Raw genomic sequence first — 20,337 nt, 5'->3', positions numbered from 1 at the left:
ACACTAATATTAGTTAATTAAAATACTCTGATGTGAACTTGTTGCTAAGATTTAGTAATCAGGTTAAATCTCTGCTGTTCTGGTCGTATACAAACTCTGTGTGCAAGTGTAATAATTAAAATACCAGTCTTGCATTTTGAAAGACATGAACATGACTTATGCTTAAAACTATTTCCTCTGTGACAGTGAGAAACAACATGAACAGGCATCCTTTGCTACAGGGAAATTCGACATGATGTAATATTGATAACTAAATCCCATGTGACACATTCAAACTCGAATGTATTCAACCTGCATGTAGGACCTTGTATTATCTACTGAATAAGAGGACAATGTATTCACTGTTCAGAATACATTTTGCTGTTATTTGAAGCAAAAATAAACGAACAACAGTCATGAGTAAACCAAAAGCCCCGAGTCATCAGTAAGCAGGATGTATGCGTTTTATCTTGAGTACACATCATAGTTGATGACGTGTGTCATGAATATATCCAGTGTTCAGTCATACATGAGTCTTCTGAATGCACAATGTGGAGGTGTGTTTTTTTATATAAGTGGGTACAGCTTCCTCCTGGACTAAAACTAGATAAACTGTCTTTGTTGTGTCGGTTTTAAATTGAATTCTGGGAAAGTCTGTGACTTGTCTTTTTCTCCCTCCAGGTGGGACCTGCAGGGTCTCAGTTTGGACTCCTCGCTTGCCTGTTTGTCGAGCTGTTTCAAGGCTGGCAGATGCTGCAGAAACCGTGGAAGGCCTTTCTCAAACTGTTGGGCATCGTCCTTTTCCTCTTCATGTGCGGCCTCCTGCCGTGGATCGACAACATTGCCCACATCTTTGGTTTCCTCAGCGGCATGCTGCTGTCCTTTGCCTTCCTGCCCTACGTCACGTTCGGGACTTTTGACAAGTACCGGAAACGTATCCTCATCGGTGTGTCAATGGTGGCCTACATTGGGCTGTTCTCTTCCCTCATCGTTTGGTTTTATATCTACCCGATTAACTGGCACTGGCTGGAGCATCTCACCTGCCTGCCTTTCACTAGCAAGTTCTGTGAAAAGTACGACATTGACCACAACATTGACGATGTGGTGCACTAGTCACAAGGCTACGAATGACGTCCAAGATGACCACAACCTCTGCGCTGCTGATCCAGTAGCTTCTAGCCAGTGGCTAGGACAGATGTTTCCATGTCAACTCAGTGGCCTGAAGAATGTGGCAATCACGTTTCTTTTATTATCCGCTCATCAAAGGACCTGATCAGAGTGTTTGAACTGGATCTGTCACTTCTCATCATCCTCTGATTCACGTACTTCCATGAAACTTTACTCAACCATTTTAATCATCAGTCAAGTCTGGCGCTACCTAGCATGTTAATTTGCTACTGGGCTAGCAGATCCTCAGAATCTGAGGGCAGGAAATGATACTGTAAACCGCGTAGAGCTGTGTGGACTTTCAAGGAAAAGATCTGCAGAGTGACGGTCTGATTCCTCCAGTTCATGAAAAGTCGCATCAACCTAAAGAAGCCAAATGAAAGAAGAAGACACGTGCCCACAATCACTTTTCCCTCTATGGATGACAAACATTTGAGATGAAAAGAAAGACTGACGCCATAATGAATCATCAGGTATCTTGTAGCCCGAAGAATTCAGAGACGTCAGATTCCTCCTTATTTCATTTTCAGTAACACTGGGTCTAACACTACAGCCGCTGTCATGACATGCTTTCAGAATTTTTTTGTTTGTTTGTTTGTTTGTTTTTTTATGTTTTGCTCTTTTATATGTATGCACTTGGCTTGTCAATATTCTTTGGAGCAGTGAATCATTATGCTAACGTTAATAAGCTCCAAGTATTAGCTGTGCAGCTGGAGTAATCAAAGTGAAACGGTGGTCGAATAAGGCAAACTATATCTAAAACCACTCGTTGCCTTAAACAGACTACGCCATCTAACCAAGTTGCATCATTGTACTTTTTGATATAGCTTGTGATCAACTCACTGAATGATACTAAATGCATTTCTGACCCTAACCTACCAAAGCGACGTCACAAGCTGCTTATACTGTATATGCATTTTCTCTTTACAGATCCGAGTCGAATCTTAGATTTTTTTTTTTGTACGTCACTGCCACAAACTGTTCAACAGCTCTCAGTCAAACTCCACTCGCTGTACAACGTCTCAGATTTGTCAGATAACACAGTGGTGCCTAAACCGTTTTGTATATTTACTCTGACGTTAACGTTAATAGTATATTTATTCACAAGAATTCTCTTAACCGGACATTTTTGTTAGATCAAAGCAGATGTCAGTTTTGTACTGTATTTTATGACTTGGTGAAAGCAAACAGTCATGTGATCACAAGATGTCATTTATGTTTCACCTGAGCCTTAATGTGTTTGTGAAATGTACGGCAGTAAGGCTTTGTTTTTACCATTTACACTGGTGGGGAAAAAAAACAACAATGCAAGCTAAAGGATTTTAAAGCGATGTGTCCGCAGGCAGGATTTTCTTCAAACAGACACATTCAGACTAAACCTGGACTCTTTTTTTTACCCCTTTTCTTTTCTGTCTGTCCTAACAGCTGATTGCTTTGGATGATGGTTCATGACCCGCATTAAATTGTCTCGCTGTTCTGGTGGGTCCCTGACAATGTGACAAGTGTAACAATAGGATTTCAGGTGCTGTTCCAAGTGAAACGGTTAACGCACGGACTCCTGGCCTTAAATGTATTGGATCTGGTTTGTTTTTGTTCAGGACTGTGACATGTGTTGACCCCCAGCTGCTGGGAAAGCCACTGTAATGGAGGATTATGTGAGTTACTAAGTGAGTTATGAGATTATGTGAGTTAGTCCGCACGGCTGACTCACTGGTCGTCTGGTGTCGCTGAAAACACAAAGTTATCGCAAAAACAAAATAAGACAGTTGAAATATTTTAATCAGTTTTAACGCCGCTGTGTTTTGATGTAAAGGTCGTCTGTTTCAAGCCATAGGACTCCGCCCTCGTACAGTAGGAGGGCAAAGTGAAAACGACGCCATCCACCTCTTTTCAGGAAACCTCTTTACTGTGCCTTTTTGACTTGTGAGCATATGAATGTTCGACCTGATCCACGACAAACCCAACAATCATGACCGCACGCAGCCGTTAGACTGCTGTGTTTGTATTTGGGACCAAATGTATTGGAATTTTTTTTTTGAAAAAAAAAGGGAAAGTTCAAAATTCATATCAGGTCATGGTCAAGGTACTGTTCTGTTTTTGCTTCAGTTTTATGTGAAAATGTATGTATGTCAAAGCAATCATGTCAAAATAAATACCACTCTAGTAATAATAAGGTTCGTGTGTCTGTGAGAAGTTTAATCTAACGGGTCCATCGAACGCTGCTTGACTTCATGTCTGGCATCATGTTTTCTTTTATCAATTTGTTACAATTTTCTCTACTTTCAAGGAGGTTTTTTGCATTAAAATGAGAATGTAAATTCAACAAAAAGCCCTCTTTTCCTCACTCAGAGAACTATTAATCTGATATGATTGAAAGCTCCAGAACAGCCACTAAATGGACCTTGTGGTGACATTTTCATGTCAACTGCTTTTTCAAAGATTGAGAATGAAATTGAAACCTCAAGTCCTTTTTTTTTTAAAAGTGCTATAAATTGAAATTTGAACATCTGTATCGCCATGGCAACTGGGCAAACTACATCTGCTGATGAAGACCATCTGATATGATTGAAAGCTCCAGAACAGCTACTAAAAGACCTCTTGGTGAGATTGTTTTCTCAACAACTTTTATAACGCTAACAGGTTGTAAATGAGAAAATGTAAACAAGTTATAAAATAAAACTTTTTTTTATTATTTTAAGAACAAAACATTATATAAAAAAAAAAAAACATTTGTCTTGATTCAAGACTTCGGGAGGCAGAGGTGGTGATTGTCTACAAGGGAGGACGCTATCAAGGAGAGATCTTGAAATATATACATTCTGTACTCTACAAAAGATTATATTCAGCATTTTAAAAGACAGAAATACATCACAAACTGTGCACACTCAGAGACTTTCAGAGCATGTTGAAGATGAGTAGTGAACAAGCATGATGGAGAGACAGGACCGCTTACATCTTTACAGTCATAAAACATGTTCAAGTCATTATCTGACGCACTGCATCATTTGTTTATATCCCTCCTTTGTAGATGATTTGATTCAACGGTTGTTGAAGGTTAACAGTTTGGCATTTTACTGTGTAGTTGCAACATCGCTGTGCAAAGTTTAACATGAACAGCAATCTTCTAAAGCTGCTGTGAAAGGCAAACTGCTGTTTTCAGGAAACTACACATGAGAGATGAGAGAGAGATGCTGGTTTTACTGACTAAAAATAGTCTTTATGAGCCAGAAATTAGAAGTTAGAGGTTAAACAACAAATATTATTTTTAAAAAAAGAGGGAAAAGAAAGAAACAAGGCAGCTGCGTTCTAGCGAGTATCATAATAAATGTCCAGCATTTATCAAAAAATTCAAATGAAGAGTAAAATAGTTTTATACAAAATACAAAGCTGAAATCGGTGCTTACATTCTTTCAGGACTTTGCTCTAATGATTGTATGTTTGTGTTCTACTCACACTAAACTACAGATCATGATTTTTTCAGGTTTCGTAGCACAGCTGTTGTCGGCAGCTGGATGGCAGCTCTTTGTTTTCGTCCCTCTTCAGACTCACAGTCCGAACACACACGCGTCACTGCTGCCGAGTCTCACAGTGATGATCAGAAACACGATCACTGCGCCGGTAGCTTGTGTACAACGAAGCTGCTCAGACGTCCCCTTATCCTGTTTCCAGAGGGGGAGTGGTCCCGTCACCAACAGCCGGGGAGAATCCACGTTAAACCCCTCTGTCCTCAACAACCGCTGTTACGACGCATGAAGGCGTGGCCCTGGACCGGGTAGAACATTTCGATGAAGGTGAGGGGCCCCACCGTGATCTCACTGGGGCCCTGCACCTTGAAACCTGACTTCTGGTAGAAGGGAACCAGGAAGTCCTCGCACATGAGCACAGCGCGGCGGACGTAGGGCAGGCAGCGGAGGTACTGGAGGTAACGCCACATCAGGATGGAGCCTTTGCCCTGCTGGCGGAAGGTCCGGTGGACAGCCAGGACGTGGATGTGGACAGTGGTCCCGTGGGGTTTATGGAGAGTCAAAGCATCCTGGGAAAAAGAGAAGAAGAGGAGAACTGTAAGAACAGGTGAATGAATTATTGTTGAACGGCCTGTTGGGCTCGAACAGAAACATTTAAAGCTGTAGCAAGAAACCACTGGAGGCCACAATAGCCGCAGTTCAGCAAAAGTTACACATGATGCTTTAAGTTCGGATTCATCGCTTCTTGTAGTCAGTTGATTGTGTTCACAACGAGAGTCACGTTTAGGCAAATAAGGCAAATTGTTGTGTCGTTGTGATTTGGACTCGTCAGTGAACTGACACACACACACAAACACAAACAGAACTTAATGATGCATCAAAATCCTGGTTTCAACGTCGAAAAATGGTTAAATATTAACTTGACATATCGTGACCTCTGACCTCAGTATATCCTTGACATTGTTTAGCAGACTGTCCACTGTGAGTCCTTCACATCTGCACATTTGCACTCGAGTATGTGCAACATTTCATTGTACAGTTTGCCTCACAGCGATGACATTTGCATTTTTATACACTGACAAATTGCACAGTGACCAACACACAAGAAAAATATACATTTTAACATTTTAATACTCAATTAGGCCACATATATCTGTAATTTATCTTTGAATTTTGCTTCCTTATATTTATTTTTTTATTTTTTTACACTTTTTCTAATGATTATTCTGTTTTGTATATAAAGCCTGTGAGAAATAAAACCTTTGAATCTTGAATGTTGTGAATCATTTAGTTTTGCTGCAGCTCAAGAATGCTCAGAAAAATGATCACAGCAGTAGGATTTCTTTTTAAGTATCATCATTTTAAGAAATCCCAGAGGCAAATATCTTTTTCAAGGGGGATTCTGCTTATCTGTACCACAAAAATGCACCAAACTTTGTTGTTGCTTTTCAGAAACACTCTCGTGGTGACATTTGAAGAAGAGACAACAGTGCTGAAGCTTATTCCCACCAATCTAAATATTTCCAGATGTAGGTGGGACTGTGTCACTGCATTAACATTCCTCCTTCCTGACAGAATCTCCTGACACATTCCACCACAAATGTGCTCTTAAATCTCTCAAAATCTCTTCCGTTAATCTGTTTTGAACCTCGTCTTGCATTTTCCTGCCAGTCAGCTGGAGGTAAGTCACTGTCCAGGTGTCGTGCGCTCTGTCTTACCGCGCTAAGCCTCTCCTGGTCCCACAGTGAGCCGATGATGAAAGCCACCAGACGTCCCTCCTCGAACCAGCCAAGAGACAGCTCAGGGCACAGGGTGAGGAAATGACGCACCTCATCCAGGTGGAGAGGACACTCACCGGACACTGAGATGAAGGCTGAGTGAGGAGGAGGAGGAGGAGGAGGAGAGTCAGTGTGATCCCAAACAAACATAACACATGAATAAGCATATTCTTCCCTCTTGTACTAGTAAATGTATGGAAGTATGATGAAAAGATAAACTGGATGTTATGAAGCACCTGAACTCAAATTACCATTTCACTTGGGAAAGAGTGGTTACTATAGCAACCTAATGTTATACTGGGATATATAGGCTATGATAAATATGGACATGGTCTCATTAGAAAAAATAAAGAAAAATATTTTTATGTATCTACATTTATTTTTAGGCTTAACAATATGAAAGACAACATGAACTGTGGCAGAATAAATGAATGAATTCATGGAGGAAAAGTTCCTGTGTGCGTAACTAAGACAGTGACAGTAAGTGATGTAATTCAAGGAAGTAAAGCAGACAGAGTCATCTTACCTTCTCTCTCGATCTCAAACACGCTGATGGCATCTTCCGGGCTCAGAGAGCGGAACTCGCTGGCCGGCAGCGTGTGGCGGCGCCCCTGCGGCCCAGGAGAGCGCATGTGGAGCGGCTTCATGAAAGGCACTGCGCTCACCAACGACATGGTCTTATTTTACCCCCCAAAAAAAGAGCTTCAAAGTGAAGAAAAGATGCTGAGATTTTACTCTCTTTACAGTCAGCTGGTTTCTCCTTTAGCACGAGTGTCTCCTCTCTCTCGGATCCGTGCGTAACAGAACTGTGCGTCAAGACTGAGCGGAGAGTGGCGCACCTTGAGTATTTATACCCTCGGCGAGCAGGGGGTGGTTGGTTATAATCCTGAAGCGAGCTGGATGACCAAACCCTTCATTCCCCGTGAGTAAGTGGAACAATAAACATATTTACTCGGGGTCAGGAGGGATATTCCTGTGTTGAGAATGATCCTCGTCATGCCACCATCACACCCGCCACCAGATTTGGATTTTACTGATCATGTGTTGAGCGTCATACCAACACATAACAAAGTTTTATCAAGAGTAAATTCACTTCTAACAGTCAGTAAAGTGACTCACCCGAGCCACAGACGAGGTGATAGTGGATGGATGTAGGTGGATTTAGTAAAGTAGGAACCATTCTGATTGGTTAATCATTTAATGTCAGTGTCAATTAATATTATCACATTAACTGGGCCATCTTAAGGACTCGACTTACCACCGTTCATGTGATTTCTCTGAGGGAGACTTTCCACTAGCTGCTCATTGTCCGTTTAAGTCGAGTTCACGATTTTTTTCAGATCTGTAAGAGGATTACAGGGTGTGTAGGAGTTTGTTTGTCACCTCTTCAGTGTTAAATAAGCCATGTGAAGAATTTCAAGTCGCCAATTTGTTTTATAGACAGTTGTTGACCTCTCTCTCTCTTAAAAAAAATCATACTAGATCACAAACTTTAAAAAAAAAAAGAAAAAAAAGAAAAAAAAGAAACATCAGAAACAGAATTAAATGCTTCATTGTATTTATCATATGTATAATTTGTATTTAGTTTTCTTATGAAATGTATTTGAACTGTATTTAAGAGTCACAAGGCTAGAAATAAGCTCCATCTCCAGATAAACACTGAGCTGAGCACAAAGCTTTTCCCATTTCACTTTTCTATATGTTTATATATGATATTCTCAAAATCAAGCTTTATGTCAGAATTCCCAATAAGTTTAATCAACTGAAACTTCTCTGCTCATGTCTCTTCATTCAAAATGTACAGACAAAAACCACAAGCTCTATTTAAAAAGAGCTTTGTCTTGTTTCTTGTCTTGAGATTCAGCATCAGTTGTGTAATTAAACAAAGACGCCCAGTTTCATCTTTCCTGCTGTTGTTTGTCCAGCAGATTAGTTCAGTCAATATAGAGAAATCAATACATTCATTAATAAAGCTTTCAGATACACCAGTCTGTGACCTTCATGTGTATTCAGCAGAGACAGTTTGTTGTGGAAATGTCATCAAGTTGGAGAATATTCTCTCTATTTATATCACCACATGGATAATGAGATACGTTATTATAGTTTATTATTAATCTCCTCATCTCATTGGAAGCAAACCATTTTTTTCTTCAAGAATGAATCGTCCAAATAAGAAACATGTTTTCAGTCTTGTCGCCCCAGCTGTTTATTTTTTTGAATTGGAAGATGAAAGAACAATTTAATGAGTGTGATCATAGCTGCACATTGTTGAGCTGAATACTCTCATCTTTGTTTTTTTTTTTATTATTTATTTACTTTGCTTTTATCTATTTTTATTTATGTGTATGAATGTTGCTATAATTGTGTGTTTAATAATTCAATAAAGTTAGTTAGGCAGAGAAAGACACACACACACACACACACATACACACACACATACACACACATACTGCTGTTTATTTGCTGTTTTTTTCTTTTTCTTGAATAAAATCACACAGACATCTTATACAATGTGTGTTACTGTGAAAATAAACATAATTCAAATGTATAAATAAATAATAGGCCTACAAATATAATGACATATGATGACTTATAATAATCATATATAATCAAATATAACAATTAGGTTTCATATAACAATTTAGGTTAAATTATATCAAAAAGCTATTTATATTATGGGGAAAACTTTTGCTTTGTGAATGTAAGAGTAATAAAACACAAAGACGTAGTTATAATATCTTTCCTCAATTACAACAGAATACTGTTTTATTGAACATACATCCTGTTTACCTGTCCATAATTTATAGGAACAATATTGAGAATTATTTTATACATCAGTCTATCCTCTTGTTAAACCGAGATCAGAGTACTGCTATGAGGTTTGAATCCAGAGGATATAAAACAACAGGTGAGACTTTGAGAACTTGGATTTATGGATGTGAAATGTTCCCAGTATAATTAATAAACTGACAGTCAGTTCTGTTTTTGTTTTCATAATATATTATTACATTCTTGGCTTCCAGCTTAATTGAATGGTTGGTTTGAGTGTCAAAGTACTCTTAATTTTTTTTTTTTCCAGAATCCTGATGAATACTGACATTCATAAAATAGATGTTTAGCTGTTTCTTCTTCATTTTTTTTAAAATTTTTATAATTTTTTATTTTTATTTATTTTTTTATTTTTTTATTTTTTATTTTTTATTTTTTTACAAAATTCACATTTGTTATCAATATCCACAAATTCGTTGGAGGGATTTATATGTCATGCGCAATTCTCTCAGTTTGTTGGGGAGAAGCTGTGTTGTTTCACATTAAATTAATTTTCCTTTGGCTGTAAACGAATAAACACATTTGTGGCTCACACTGCCGCTCAGTGGTGAGAGAGAGACAGAGGGAGAGAGAGAGAGAGAGAGAGAGAGAGAGAGAGAGAGAGAGAGTCCTGCGTGATGACGTGTCACATTGTTACGCAGCTCTCCGTAGCTACGTAAACACGTGCACTTCGCTGCTTCCAGGTTGCCGTTTTTTTTTTTTCAGTACACCGTCATCCTTCCTCGCGCTCCAGCATCACTCCCTGGCAACAGCAGCGATGGCGGAGCCCGTAGCAGCAGCATCATCCCCCCGGAGCCCGGGCCTCTCTCCTGCAGCCAGCCCGGGCTCAGAGCCTCCATCCATGGCTCTCTCCCCCACAGCGGACGGCTCCCAGCGGCTGCTGTTCTCCCACGACCTGGTGTCCGGGCGGTATCGCGGCTCGGTGCGGTTCGGCCTCGTACGGATGATTCACGGCGAGGAGGAATTCAACTCGGACTCGGACCTCGACGATGGCGGAGGGAGAGGAGGCGGAGGCGGCGGTGGAGGAGGAGGAGGAGGTGGAGGTGGAGGAGGAGGCGGAGGACGAGCCCCGGGTGGCTCGGACACAGAGAGCCCTGTGGACACCCTGACTCGGCCTCTGGGGAGGGGGTTTGTCCGCGTCCAGTGGTACCCTGAAGGAGGGAAGCAGGACATCAGGGAGACAAAGGTACCACACAGCAGCTACTGTGTCACCTGTTTACACCGACACTGCGTGGTTATCCGAGCCTCTTTTTAAATTGCTATAGTGTGTTTTGTTCGTGGAGGAGATTATGCGACTTGTTCACCTAACGTTAATCCACCTGCCGCCTAAAAGCCACAACCTAGCTGGCTAACTGACTGCTTAGCACCCATGCTAGTTAGCAGTTTAGCTCATCACAGCCTCATGTCTCTCAGCTGGTGCTGGCAGGTTGGACAGGGTTTGTTCCAGCTGACTGCGTCCAGCTAATGCATCAGATATACACGAGTGACTGGCCAGGCAGCAGCTCTCTATCTGGAGGTGTAACTACAGGCTGTGGCAGGAACCTTACACCTATTGATCTGACTCAATGTGGATCCTCAGCTGGGTGTGACTTGGCCTGAGACCAACACTTCATATGATAGAGCAGCCATTATTATTATTATTATTGTTATTATATACATCAGTTACACCTACTTCCTATTTCAAACCAGTCTGACCTGTCATATTGAGTGACAGACAAGGAGGAGGAAGCTTTAACCTGTGTTTAGGAGCTAAAATGATTAGTCAGTCAGTTTTATCAATTATCAAGGAAAAAAAAAAGTAAACATTTTCTGTTTGCAGCCTCTCAGATGTTTGGCTTCGCTGCTTCCTCTTGTTTTATGTCACTTTAAATTGAGTATCTCCGTGTTTTGTGTTGTTGGTCGGATTTGTGTAAGCTGCAGCCCTCATCTACATATATATTTCTTAACTCTGCCCCAGTTTCTGCCAGTTTATTTTTCTCTAGTTTTCTCTTTTAAAATGTCAGAAAAATAGTGAAATATGCACAAGGTGACATTTTTAAATAGCTTGTCCAAAACTCCAAAGATATTAAATTTACTTTAATAGAGGAAAAAACCAGAAAGTCTTCACATTTGAGAAACTGCGGCATGTTTGCTTACAAGGTGAAGGATTACCAGAATAGCTGCCAATTAATTTTCTGTTGATCGACTGACTGACTGATTTAACATTTTCTGATTTCTGTTGGTGTCTCTGCAGTTTATTCATGATGACTTTCAGGCTTCTTTTAAAACAACCTTAATATACTGAACCTGAAAGATATCAAATTCAGAAATGTCAGCCCAAAAAAATACATAGTCAGGTGTCAATATACCCTCTGGTGTTTTTGTTGAATCACATCACACCAGATGGACGCATTTATCAGTGACAGCGAGTGGAGACAATGAAGCTGGTTGCAGGTGTTTTGGGGGTGAAGGGTGTTAAAGGTGGTCGGTCAGCCTGCACACACAGCCGCAGTTGAAGCCTCCTGCAGGAAGACGGTTTCCTGAGATCAAATCTAGACCACAGACATGATGTAAAAATACCCATGTAGGGTTTTACTCAGCAAAATAATGTTGATACAGTAACGTAGTTAACCTGCTTCTTGAATTCCAGATGTAGCACTGCTGTTTTTGCCAGTGCAAGTTTGGCAACTTTGGTTTAATTCATCGTTGAATATGCAAGACATCACTTAAAGCTGTAAGATTTCAGAGTAACGGCTGGTAAAAGGAAACACTGTCATGCCTTGTTCCACTTAGACAACAAGAATCCGACATCCAGATTTCTCCCGGACCGTGTGGAAAAGGGTCACAGGTTTTAAAGGAGGACTGGTCTGGAAAAAGCTGGTACTCTACGAGCTCAGTTTAGAGACAGAGGATGGGACCAGAAGAAGCCTATTTTTGGGCCACTGTAGCCTTGTTTTGTCCTTTGAGCTAAATGAGTAAAGTTCTGGCCAGAGTCTCATTCAACCTCTGTCACAAAAAAGGCTCAGTTTAAACAATGACACCGATGTTTGCACACCACACGGGCTGTTAATGCTGTGTCATTACTAGTCTGTGTCCCCAAACAATCTGGTGTGTGCTAGTGTGCTCGTGTATATGTAATGTGTGTTTGTGCAACAATGAGATTTCTCTTCTGCTCATCTCCGTGCACCACATGTCCCATGTCTCAGCAGGCTCTGAATTAGTTGCGTACATCCTGAGAGCACGGCGAAGATTCTTATCAATAATTCACGACGACTCCCTGCAGTATGCAAAGTTGCGTATCTTCAAGATGATCTTTCCAGAAAATCTTGACTTGTAATTTATTCTGCAGGGTGCACCTCCAGTTAAAATGTTTTCTCTCAGGAGCGATCAGTGGAGGACAAACTGCCACGCTTTCTCTCGAGGTTAATAAAACTAGTGTTTTCACAGCAAAACTAGGATTTTTAAGAGGAGTTTGGAGCACAGCAGCAGCCGTTAGATGCGAATGATCGATGATTCAAGATGACGAGGAAAGTGACACCAGAAGGATTAATGACCAAACACATGTTTAACCCTGCTGATGCATTTATTCCACAGCAGTCTGAACCGTGCAGAAATGATATGAGTTTAATAAAGATTTGTCAGCGTCACATCTATAGACCACTGGTATTATTTTGACAAGCTGGTTCAAAAGACGTGTGACCAACTGTGGCTGATATGTAAGTTTATCTGCATCTTGCAGACCTTCTGAAAACACGACTATCAGTAAAACACACAACCACCACAAAAGATCTTCCTTCTTTGTATATTGCTCAAGCTTTTCTGCTCACACAGGTCGTGTGTCTGCTCTGACCTGCAACTAAATAAATGACTGCCTCAGACTGTAAAGGCTAAATCACTCATAGGTACAAGTCAGGCTAACATTAGCCATACAACCGAGCGTATAACCGAGAAACTACTTACATTTTTCAGGTGATTTGACAAACTGGTGGAGTCGTGATGTGCCAGTTTCTGTCGGTATATCTGGCGCTCAGCTTTTTGAAGGTCATCTTCACAAATTTTGAATTTATTCCAGATGCTTGACAACAGTTTGGACACCAGCTGTAGTCAGATGTCCTATGACATTGCATTGTGTGCAAGGTTTCGCAGATAGATGAGATGAGAGAAGGGTTAAAATATATATTTAGATATTTAAAAGAAACTGTAAGTAGTTTCTCAGCTGAATACTGATTCAGATACTGATTTTGCCATTTGAACATCACGGCATTGAACAAAGCATTCAGGTCTGCCCTAGTTTTTTCTAGGTTTACCCAATAAAATACCTAGTAAGATATGAATTTTTATAGCAATATATCACATGATATTATCATATTAAATAACATGTATCGTGATAGAAAATATCCACATTGCAGACTCCTGATACGAAGTCAGTGGAAAGATGTGAATGGATGTAAACAGATGTGAGTTCAGTCTAGAGTCACTGGTGCGTCTGTGTATTGTTGATATGCTGATATGACGACATGCACTTTGAGATAATATAGATTTGTCTACTGACAGATAAACTGAGGTAGCTATCACTTTAAAACCTTTGGGTGGCCATCGCGTGCAGTTCAGCTTTATTCATAATTCTGTTCATCAGTTAAGGATGTTATATCTGCAGAACAGAAAACAGACTGGATGTTTTATCCATAAATAGTTTCTTAATTGATTCAATGGAAAATGCATCATATCACAGCAGATATCATTAAGACAACATAAAGTCCTCTATTTGATCTACTCACTCACTCCGACTTCAGTTTAAGTTATTTTAGCTTGAGAACAAACATTTTGCACATCGTGAACTCTGTGACTCCCCTTCATGAACATTAGAAAGACTTGAGGGAAATAACTGGACTGTAGTTCCTGTAAGTTTTGAGCTGCATCACAAACACACTTGATGCTGGTCTTTGGTGCTGATGTTTAGTTATTGAAACGTTTGTACCGTCGTCTGAAAGCGAATTAACTGCAAAACTACTCCTATGATCACATTTGCACAAATGAAGCACTATCGATGTAACCGGATATCATGTAGGCTAAATCTTTGTCATCGACTGGTTTCAATCAATGACAGAACATCGTCAGTGATGCAAATGGAACATGTGTGCAGCTCACTCTGATCTACCAAACCAAACCGTAGTAACTAGTTTTGGTAAAAAATGATAGTTCTGACTGAAATTGAACTTTTTAAATGTCTGTTTTATTTTGTGACAAATTGTCTTAAGTTCAGTCTTGCTCTATCTTTGAGAAAACACAATGTGAAAACTGCAAAATCCAACCAAAAAGCAAAGCAAACTGTAGTAAGCGTTACTGCTCTCTGCTTTGGCTTCTCAGAGCTTCGCTGCAGTCACTGCGCTCTGCGACAGCCATCCAAATTGTTAATGAATGAAGCTTCAAGTGCCTGCAAATCCTTTACTCAAGGACAATCCAAAGAGGGGAATCTTTATTACTTACAAACCCGATCATAGTAGATAGTAATAACAGTTTGGATATCGCTGTGCTAGCGCTAACTAGCTCAACAGGACAAGAGAGTACACTGACGTTAGTTTGCAGACTGAACCTCCTTCTCACAGGGAGCAGATAGTACATCCATAATCAGCTGTATTACAACAATTTTAAAGTTTATTAACCTAGATTTGATTGAAATCATTTATTTATAAGACAGAAACTTGATTATATTACAGAAGAGTTTTTATTTAATTCTAGATTTACATATATTTTACAATTAAAATAATACAAAGGCGTGGTTTTTAAGCCATGAAAATGACCTAAAGAACACATATTTAATGAGCCACTTTTCTACCTAGAACATGTTCGACTGGACAGTCAAAAAAACTTTGAAGCCAGTTTTCTCAGGTTACTGCGGTTTGAGAGCAGCACTGCTTTACGTCACATTTTTTTTCCACCCTATAAAATCTTAATAACCATCTCCAGAGGCAGCGATGGGGCTGAGATCTCCATCAGCGCAGGTATGAACAGGCACACCTCAGTTGTTGTCAGCTGGGTGAGCCTCCACACTGATTCCCAGTGCTTTCTCTTGGTATAAAGGGCATGTATAGTATCTATGGTGTGTAGTATATTTCCACTATGTCGTATGATTGTCTGGTACTGGATAGTTGTGTTTAGTTTTTGTCAGTTTTTTGGTTGACTGACTGTATAACTGTCACCTTCAATGCCACTTTTCTACCGCAGAGGCACGTAAGACCAGATGCTCAGTGTGTCTGAACCTCCTGTGAGTTTTAATCAGAAGGTCATAGATACTGTTCATAATCCCTTTAGGACAAGGACGCAGCCTGTGCATTGTCATTGATTCAGTTCAAGATTATTATTTTCCCTCAAAACTACAGTATCAGTCAAACGTTCGGACACACTTTCTCAAAGTGTATCATAACTCGACTGGTTAGACCACTTAGAAAAGAATGGAGGCATGAATTAAATATGATTTTGTGTATTTGATTTCTTTGTTCTTCTCCAGGATCATGTAGAGAAACAGTTACAAGTAGCTTAAACATCAGATGAGTACAGAAATGTTTGAGGCAAAGACCAGATTGAACATAGTTGATGAACTGCATCTCGACTCTGTGGCCTGATAGTTTTGTGACTGATGCGATACGCAGCCCGTCTAGAGAAGGATTTATTGCACTTTGGTCGCCATGGCACCTGACTAGACGGTGACAGTCCCCTGCCGACATAACCAAACACATACAGCACTGTTGCTGCAGCGCAACCTTGAAATTTCCACCCAAGGACAGAAGTGCGTTGCAGCAGGTAGCTAGCAGTGGGATGCAGAGAGAGAGAGTGTCCCAGATGTCCCGGACTTTATCAAGCGCCATCGTTAATGTGCTGCTGAGACCTCTAGAAGGATTGTACGGTAACGCTATGCACGGTGTGGTGATGCAGCAAGTCTCGCCACCCTCCTGCTGCTTTAATTAAGGCTCTGCACCCCGACGAGGTGGGTGTCAGGGCGGAAGGGGGTCGAGGTGAGCCGTGACGCCCTGACCGTGAGCTCCTCCCCTGGAAGCAGCAGCAGCTTCGACTGTAGGGGTGTAGCAGGTGGAGGGGGAGGAAGGGAGCAGCAGGACCAACTGTACTGCAGAGAGAGAGAGAGAAAGTGAGGAATGGGATGGGGAAAAAAGCTGTAAAGTGGACGGCAGACATGAGGAAAGTCAAGTATTGAATACCAATGAAAACATCACCTGGATCCCAAAATCATGAGGAGAAAGGGAAAAGGGAAACAAAACAAAAAAAATCTGACTGGAAAAGGAGGTAATGAGACAGGCAGGCAGTTTGGTAGCAGATGGCTGTTATGGTAATGTGCAGGCTTTTAGTCCTTGAAGTGCTAAGGTCCCACCCTCTGCTCTCAGAGCCATTTTAAATTCCCAGCCTCTTCCGGTGCGCCGGCTTAGCATGAAATCCTAGTTCTGCTGCTGTTCCAGGCTGCTCTGCCCTGTTACAAAGCTGTCAGGTTGTGGTCATACAGACGACGCACTTCTCTGAAGACTGCCACCATCAGATCGGTGCGATTTGTGTTAAATACATTCATCTCAGCTGCTTGCGGGTTCTTGACTTCACTGTCACATCAAAAGAAGTCACAGACAGTTGATTTTTAGTCGAATGTAATGTTTTATGAAGTGAGCAGAGAGACTCCTGGGTGACACACTTTATGTGTCACATAGACTATTGGAGAGGGGGGGTTCAGGGATGCAGGGGGGTGCAAAATGTTTGAAAGTAGTCTATAGTTTACGTAAAGCCCGGTGTGGTCGACTGGTCTGTCTATTGGTGATGTATGGTAGACTGTGAAAATCAATGTCTGTAGGGAGAGCACTGCAGGTGCTGGATGATGTGACCGCAGGATGACTCCCATTTTTCAACCAGGTCCTGCCCTCCTCCCCCCCCCCCCCCCCCCCGTTCATCTGACTGCAGACGTCTGAAAACATCCCCGCTGACTGACAGAGTGGAAACAACTCTGTCCTAAAAGGCTTGTTGAATGCTGAATTACATTCAAGTCACTTCACCGCACACATTTCTTTCAGCTCCCGTCCTTCCTCTGCTCATGATCACCGACATTGTCATTCCTATCCAGGCCTCGGCTCTCCGAAAGCGTTTTAGCTGGAAGACTACAGAGGACTCTTACTGCTAAAATGCATTTCAGATATAAGGCAATATTTCTAAAGTGTGAAGCATCTTTCAGAAAAAACATAACAAAACAGTGTACTTCTGCATCTCCAGCCGTATTTATTCTCACCCTGATACAGCAGTTCCCCACAGAGCAGACTGGAGTGAACACATTAGCTGTTTCTATTTATTTACTTCACACACTCTAATGAACTTAACAGCAAAGCCATTTATTCTGTCAGCGTCTGTCTGCACACTTTTCTCTTCTAAACAACCACATTGATCTTTTGTGTGTTAATATTACACATGGTATTTGATGATTAATGATGGTTTTGTAAGATCCCTTTTCTAAAATGCTAGATTTAGCTCATCATGGCAGTAGTATTTACTTTTTGAAGCTGACCGAGTTGCTTACAGTCACGAACAGGAACCGTTTAGATATTTCCAACTGTACAGCCTGCTCCAAATTTGCACCCTTAAATGAGTTTGTGGTAAATTGATACGCATCCTTGAGCAGTGTTTGCTCAGCTCTCTGCAGGTGTTCGAGGTAGGCTGGCAGACGTCGGTGTAATCTGGGACACGAGGCTGTTGCCAAGTACAGAGCCTTAGTTGTGGTTTTGAGAAGACGCCAGACATGCCCGCAAATAAACGTACGAGAGACGCCGGGCATCGGGTTTTTTGCGTCAGCCGTCGAGCGGCCGTTCGCTTCCTCTAAAAACCACAAAAGCGGCTCCAGCGCTGCGTTGCTGTTGTTTCATCATATCAGACGCTTCCAGTCTCAAATGCATGCAGTCCTCCTCATGTAGTAAAAGTGAAACATGCTGCTGTATGTTAGAGCAGGAAGTTTTCCAGACTCAGACAGCTGTTATTGACTGAAAGAGATGAACATGCGTTTTTTGACAGACACCCAGGTCTGGTTTTTGCTTCCCTGCACCTGTAGTGGTAGTTTTCCAGTTGTTGAGCGGTCAAACACAGGCCCTCTGACGGCACATAGTATCTGTTTTTAGAAGTAAATTGACTTTGAATCATGTTATTTAGCTGACCTGCAGTCTAGATTTATTTGTTTAGTTGAGTTTATTTAAAGGATCTTCATTAGCTAGTGCCATGGCAACCAGATAATCTTGCATCTCTGATTGTACATGAAGCCCAGTTCACACTAAAGATTCACGACGAGACCAGTTGGAACTTGCCACTACTTGGAAGACGTCGGTCTGCAAAACCTGCCTGTTTACACCAATACAACTGAACGAGATGGTGTATCATCTCCATAGCAACGACTCTCTGCACTTCCTCTCTAACTGCAGACTTTTCAGGCTTTTTTTTTTTTTTGTGGCTGGATATAATTTTATTCTTGCCACTGAGGGTCGAGACTCTCTTGTCCTCCGTCCAAACTCTGCCATTTCGATCAGCTGACAGTTTGCTGACTTTGCTACGAGGTGATTGGATGTTGAAGCAGGTGACGTGCCTTACATCCTAAAAGCAGCCGCTGGCAACTTGACAAGCTGAGTCGCAGGCGATGCCAGCTTCAGCCGAGCCGAGACGGGCCATTTCACACCACTGCAGCGTTCGAAAACAATTTCATCTCGTCATGAATCTTTGGTCCGAACCTTTAGGCTTCAGGAGAACTTTCTTCTCACTGCAATCCCTCAGTTCATTTTTCTAACAGCTGTACATGTCTGGACCATGTTTGGTCAGTGTGTGAAATACAGTCAGTGGTAGTGTCTATTATGTGAATTCCTGGATATTAAATGTTCATCCTCAATTTTCTCTAGTGGTCCCAGTAATATTTGCTGGTAAAGTAGTACAGTGTAGGAAATTTAAAAAAATTTTGGGGGGCAACTTTTGCCCAACTGTCTAAAAAATTGGGGCATTTACAAAATTTTGCGGGCACTTTTTAAAAAAAAATAGTAATTAGTGCATAAAGTTGCTGTTTTTAATGTAAAATGAGCCCAGATTAAAATGCATACAGTAATCACCACCCTGTGTAACCACAACCACCTCAGTAACCACCGTCTCATTTGTAATAATTGTCTACATGTTCTAACTACAATAATAAGCACATGAAAAGCAAATTAATGCCGATTCCTTTCAACAACTAAGACTTTATTTAGGAAGAACCTTCAGTATAAACCACTAGATAATGATCTTGAGATCATGACAATATTTAATATTTAAATCCAGCAAAAGTTCTGGCTGGGGGATAATATCATATTCAGACCTCCTACAAGTCAAAGCCAGTCTATCTTTGATTTGATCAGTGTGGGTGTGATGCGTTGCATGCCACAGTTTTACAACATTACAGACTAGCAGCTACAAGTACTGTCAAAAGAGTTTTATAGCATCCTTTATTTCATCTCCAGATGTATCCCTGCTGAGGTTTTGATCATGGATGAAATAACATAATAGACTCGACTGTCCAGCACTGAATCAAAAACTAGAGACTAAAGACTAAAAAGCTTCATTTCACTTAGTGCGTTGAGCTCAATAACGTTAGTCAACAGCACTGATCACCCCACCCGTCGCTAAGACCCACATCATTAACGTTTTCTAGCCAACTTGCTAAAACTAATGTTAGCTAACGTGCCAGACCAAACACATTTTAAACTGTCTGTGTATAATAAATTGATGATGCTTGCTTGTTTGGTGAGCTGAATACTTTCTAACTTGATCGATTCCTTTAACAAAGTTGTGATTTGCTTTCAGCTGTCCAAGGCTATGTTTGGGTGGGCTGTCTTATTTGCTGGGGGTGGCGTTGGTGACAGGCCAGGATTTGGGTTGTTTGCTTCAGTAACAGTTGGAGTGTTTTTTAATTAGGGGTGCAACGGATCACAAAACTCATGGTTCGCATCGTATCAGGGATTCGAGTCACGGATCGGATCGTTTGTTTGATTGATGTAGTGTGAACAACAGCGCTGTCAGTGTGCCGATTCATTTTGAAAGAGCAACGGCAACTTCAACGCTTGACTGACTGAGTGATGGAGTTTCATCGTTGG

General features: G+C 41.1%; 3 protein-coding genes across 6 annotated transcripts in view; 2 read left to right on the top strand and 1 right to left on the bottom strand.

Moving 5' to 3' along the window:
- LOC137175388 (inactive rhomboid protein 2-like) overlaps nt 1-3,319 on the top strand; it is a 30,023-nt gene extending 26,704 nt beyond the window's left edge. For all 3 annotated transcript variants that reach the window (XM_067581033.1, XM_067581034.1, XM_067581035.1), the window contains exon 18: nt 661-3,319. In XM_067581033.1, coding sequence (XP_067437134.1) covers nt 661-1,092 — 432 coding nt within the window. In that variant the 3' untranslated portion in view covers nt 1,093-3,319. The remainder of the gene's footprint in view (nt 1-660) is intronic.
- Nucleotides 3,320-4,627: 1,308 nt separating this feature from the next.
- Nucleotides 4,628-7,881, bottom strand: aanat1 (arylalkylamine N-acetyltransferase 1). Its single transcript, XM_067581042.1, has 3 exons — nt 6,915-7,881; nt 6,329-6,483; nt 4,628-5,179 (listed from the first exon to the last, which is right to left on the bottom strand). The coding sequence occupies exons 1-3, from the start codon at nt 7,060-7,062 to the stop codon at nt 4,874-4,876; spliced, it is 609 nt and encodes a 202-aa protein (XP_067437143.1). The 5' UTR covers nt 7,063-7,881; the 3' UTR covers nt 4,628-4,873.
- A 1,983-nt stretch (nt 7,882-9,864) lies between these two features.
- Nucleotides 9,865-20,337, top strand: part of ube2o (ubiquitin-conjugating enzyme E2O) — a 39,099-nt gene continuing 28,626 nt past the window's right edge. Inside the window, exon 1 of one of the 2 annotated variants that reach the window (XM_067581029.1) lies at nt 9,865-10,403. In XM_067581029.1, coding sequence (XP_067437130.1) covers nt 9,975-10,403 — 429 coding nt within the window. In that variant the 5' untranslated portion in view covers nt 9,865-9,974. The remainder of the gene's footprint in view (nt 10,404-20,337) is intronic. The other variant, XM_067581028.1, reaches the window with a different exon arrangement.

Source organism: Thunnus thynnus, chromosome 3 (genome assembly GCF_963924715.1).
Source record: "Thunnus thynnus chromosome 3, fThuThy2.1, whole genome shotgun sequence".
Taxonomy (NCBI): Eukaryota; Metazoa; Chordata; class Actinopteri; order Scombriformes; family Scombridae; genus Thunnus; species Thunnus thynnus.
The sequence above is the reverse complement of the archived record's forward strand: the minus strand, read 5'-3'. Positions and strand labels throughout refer to the sequence as shown.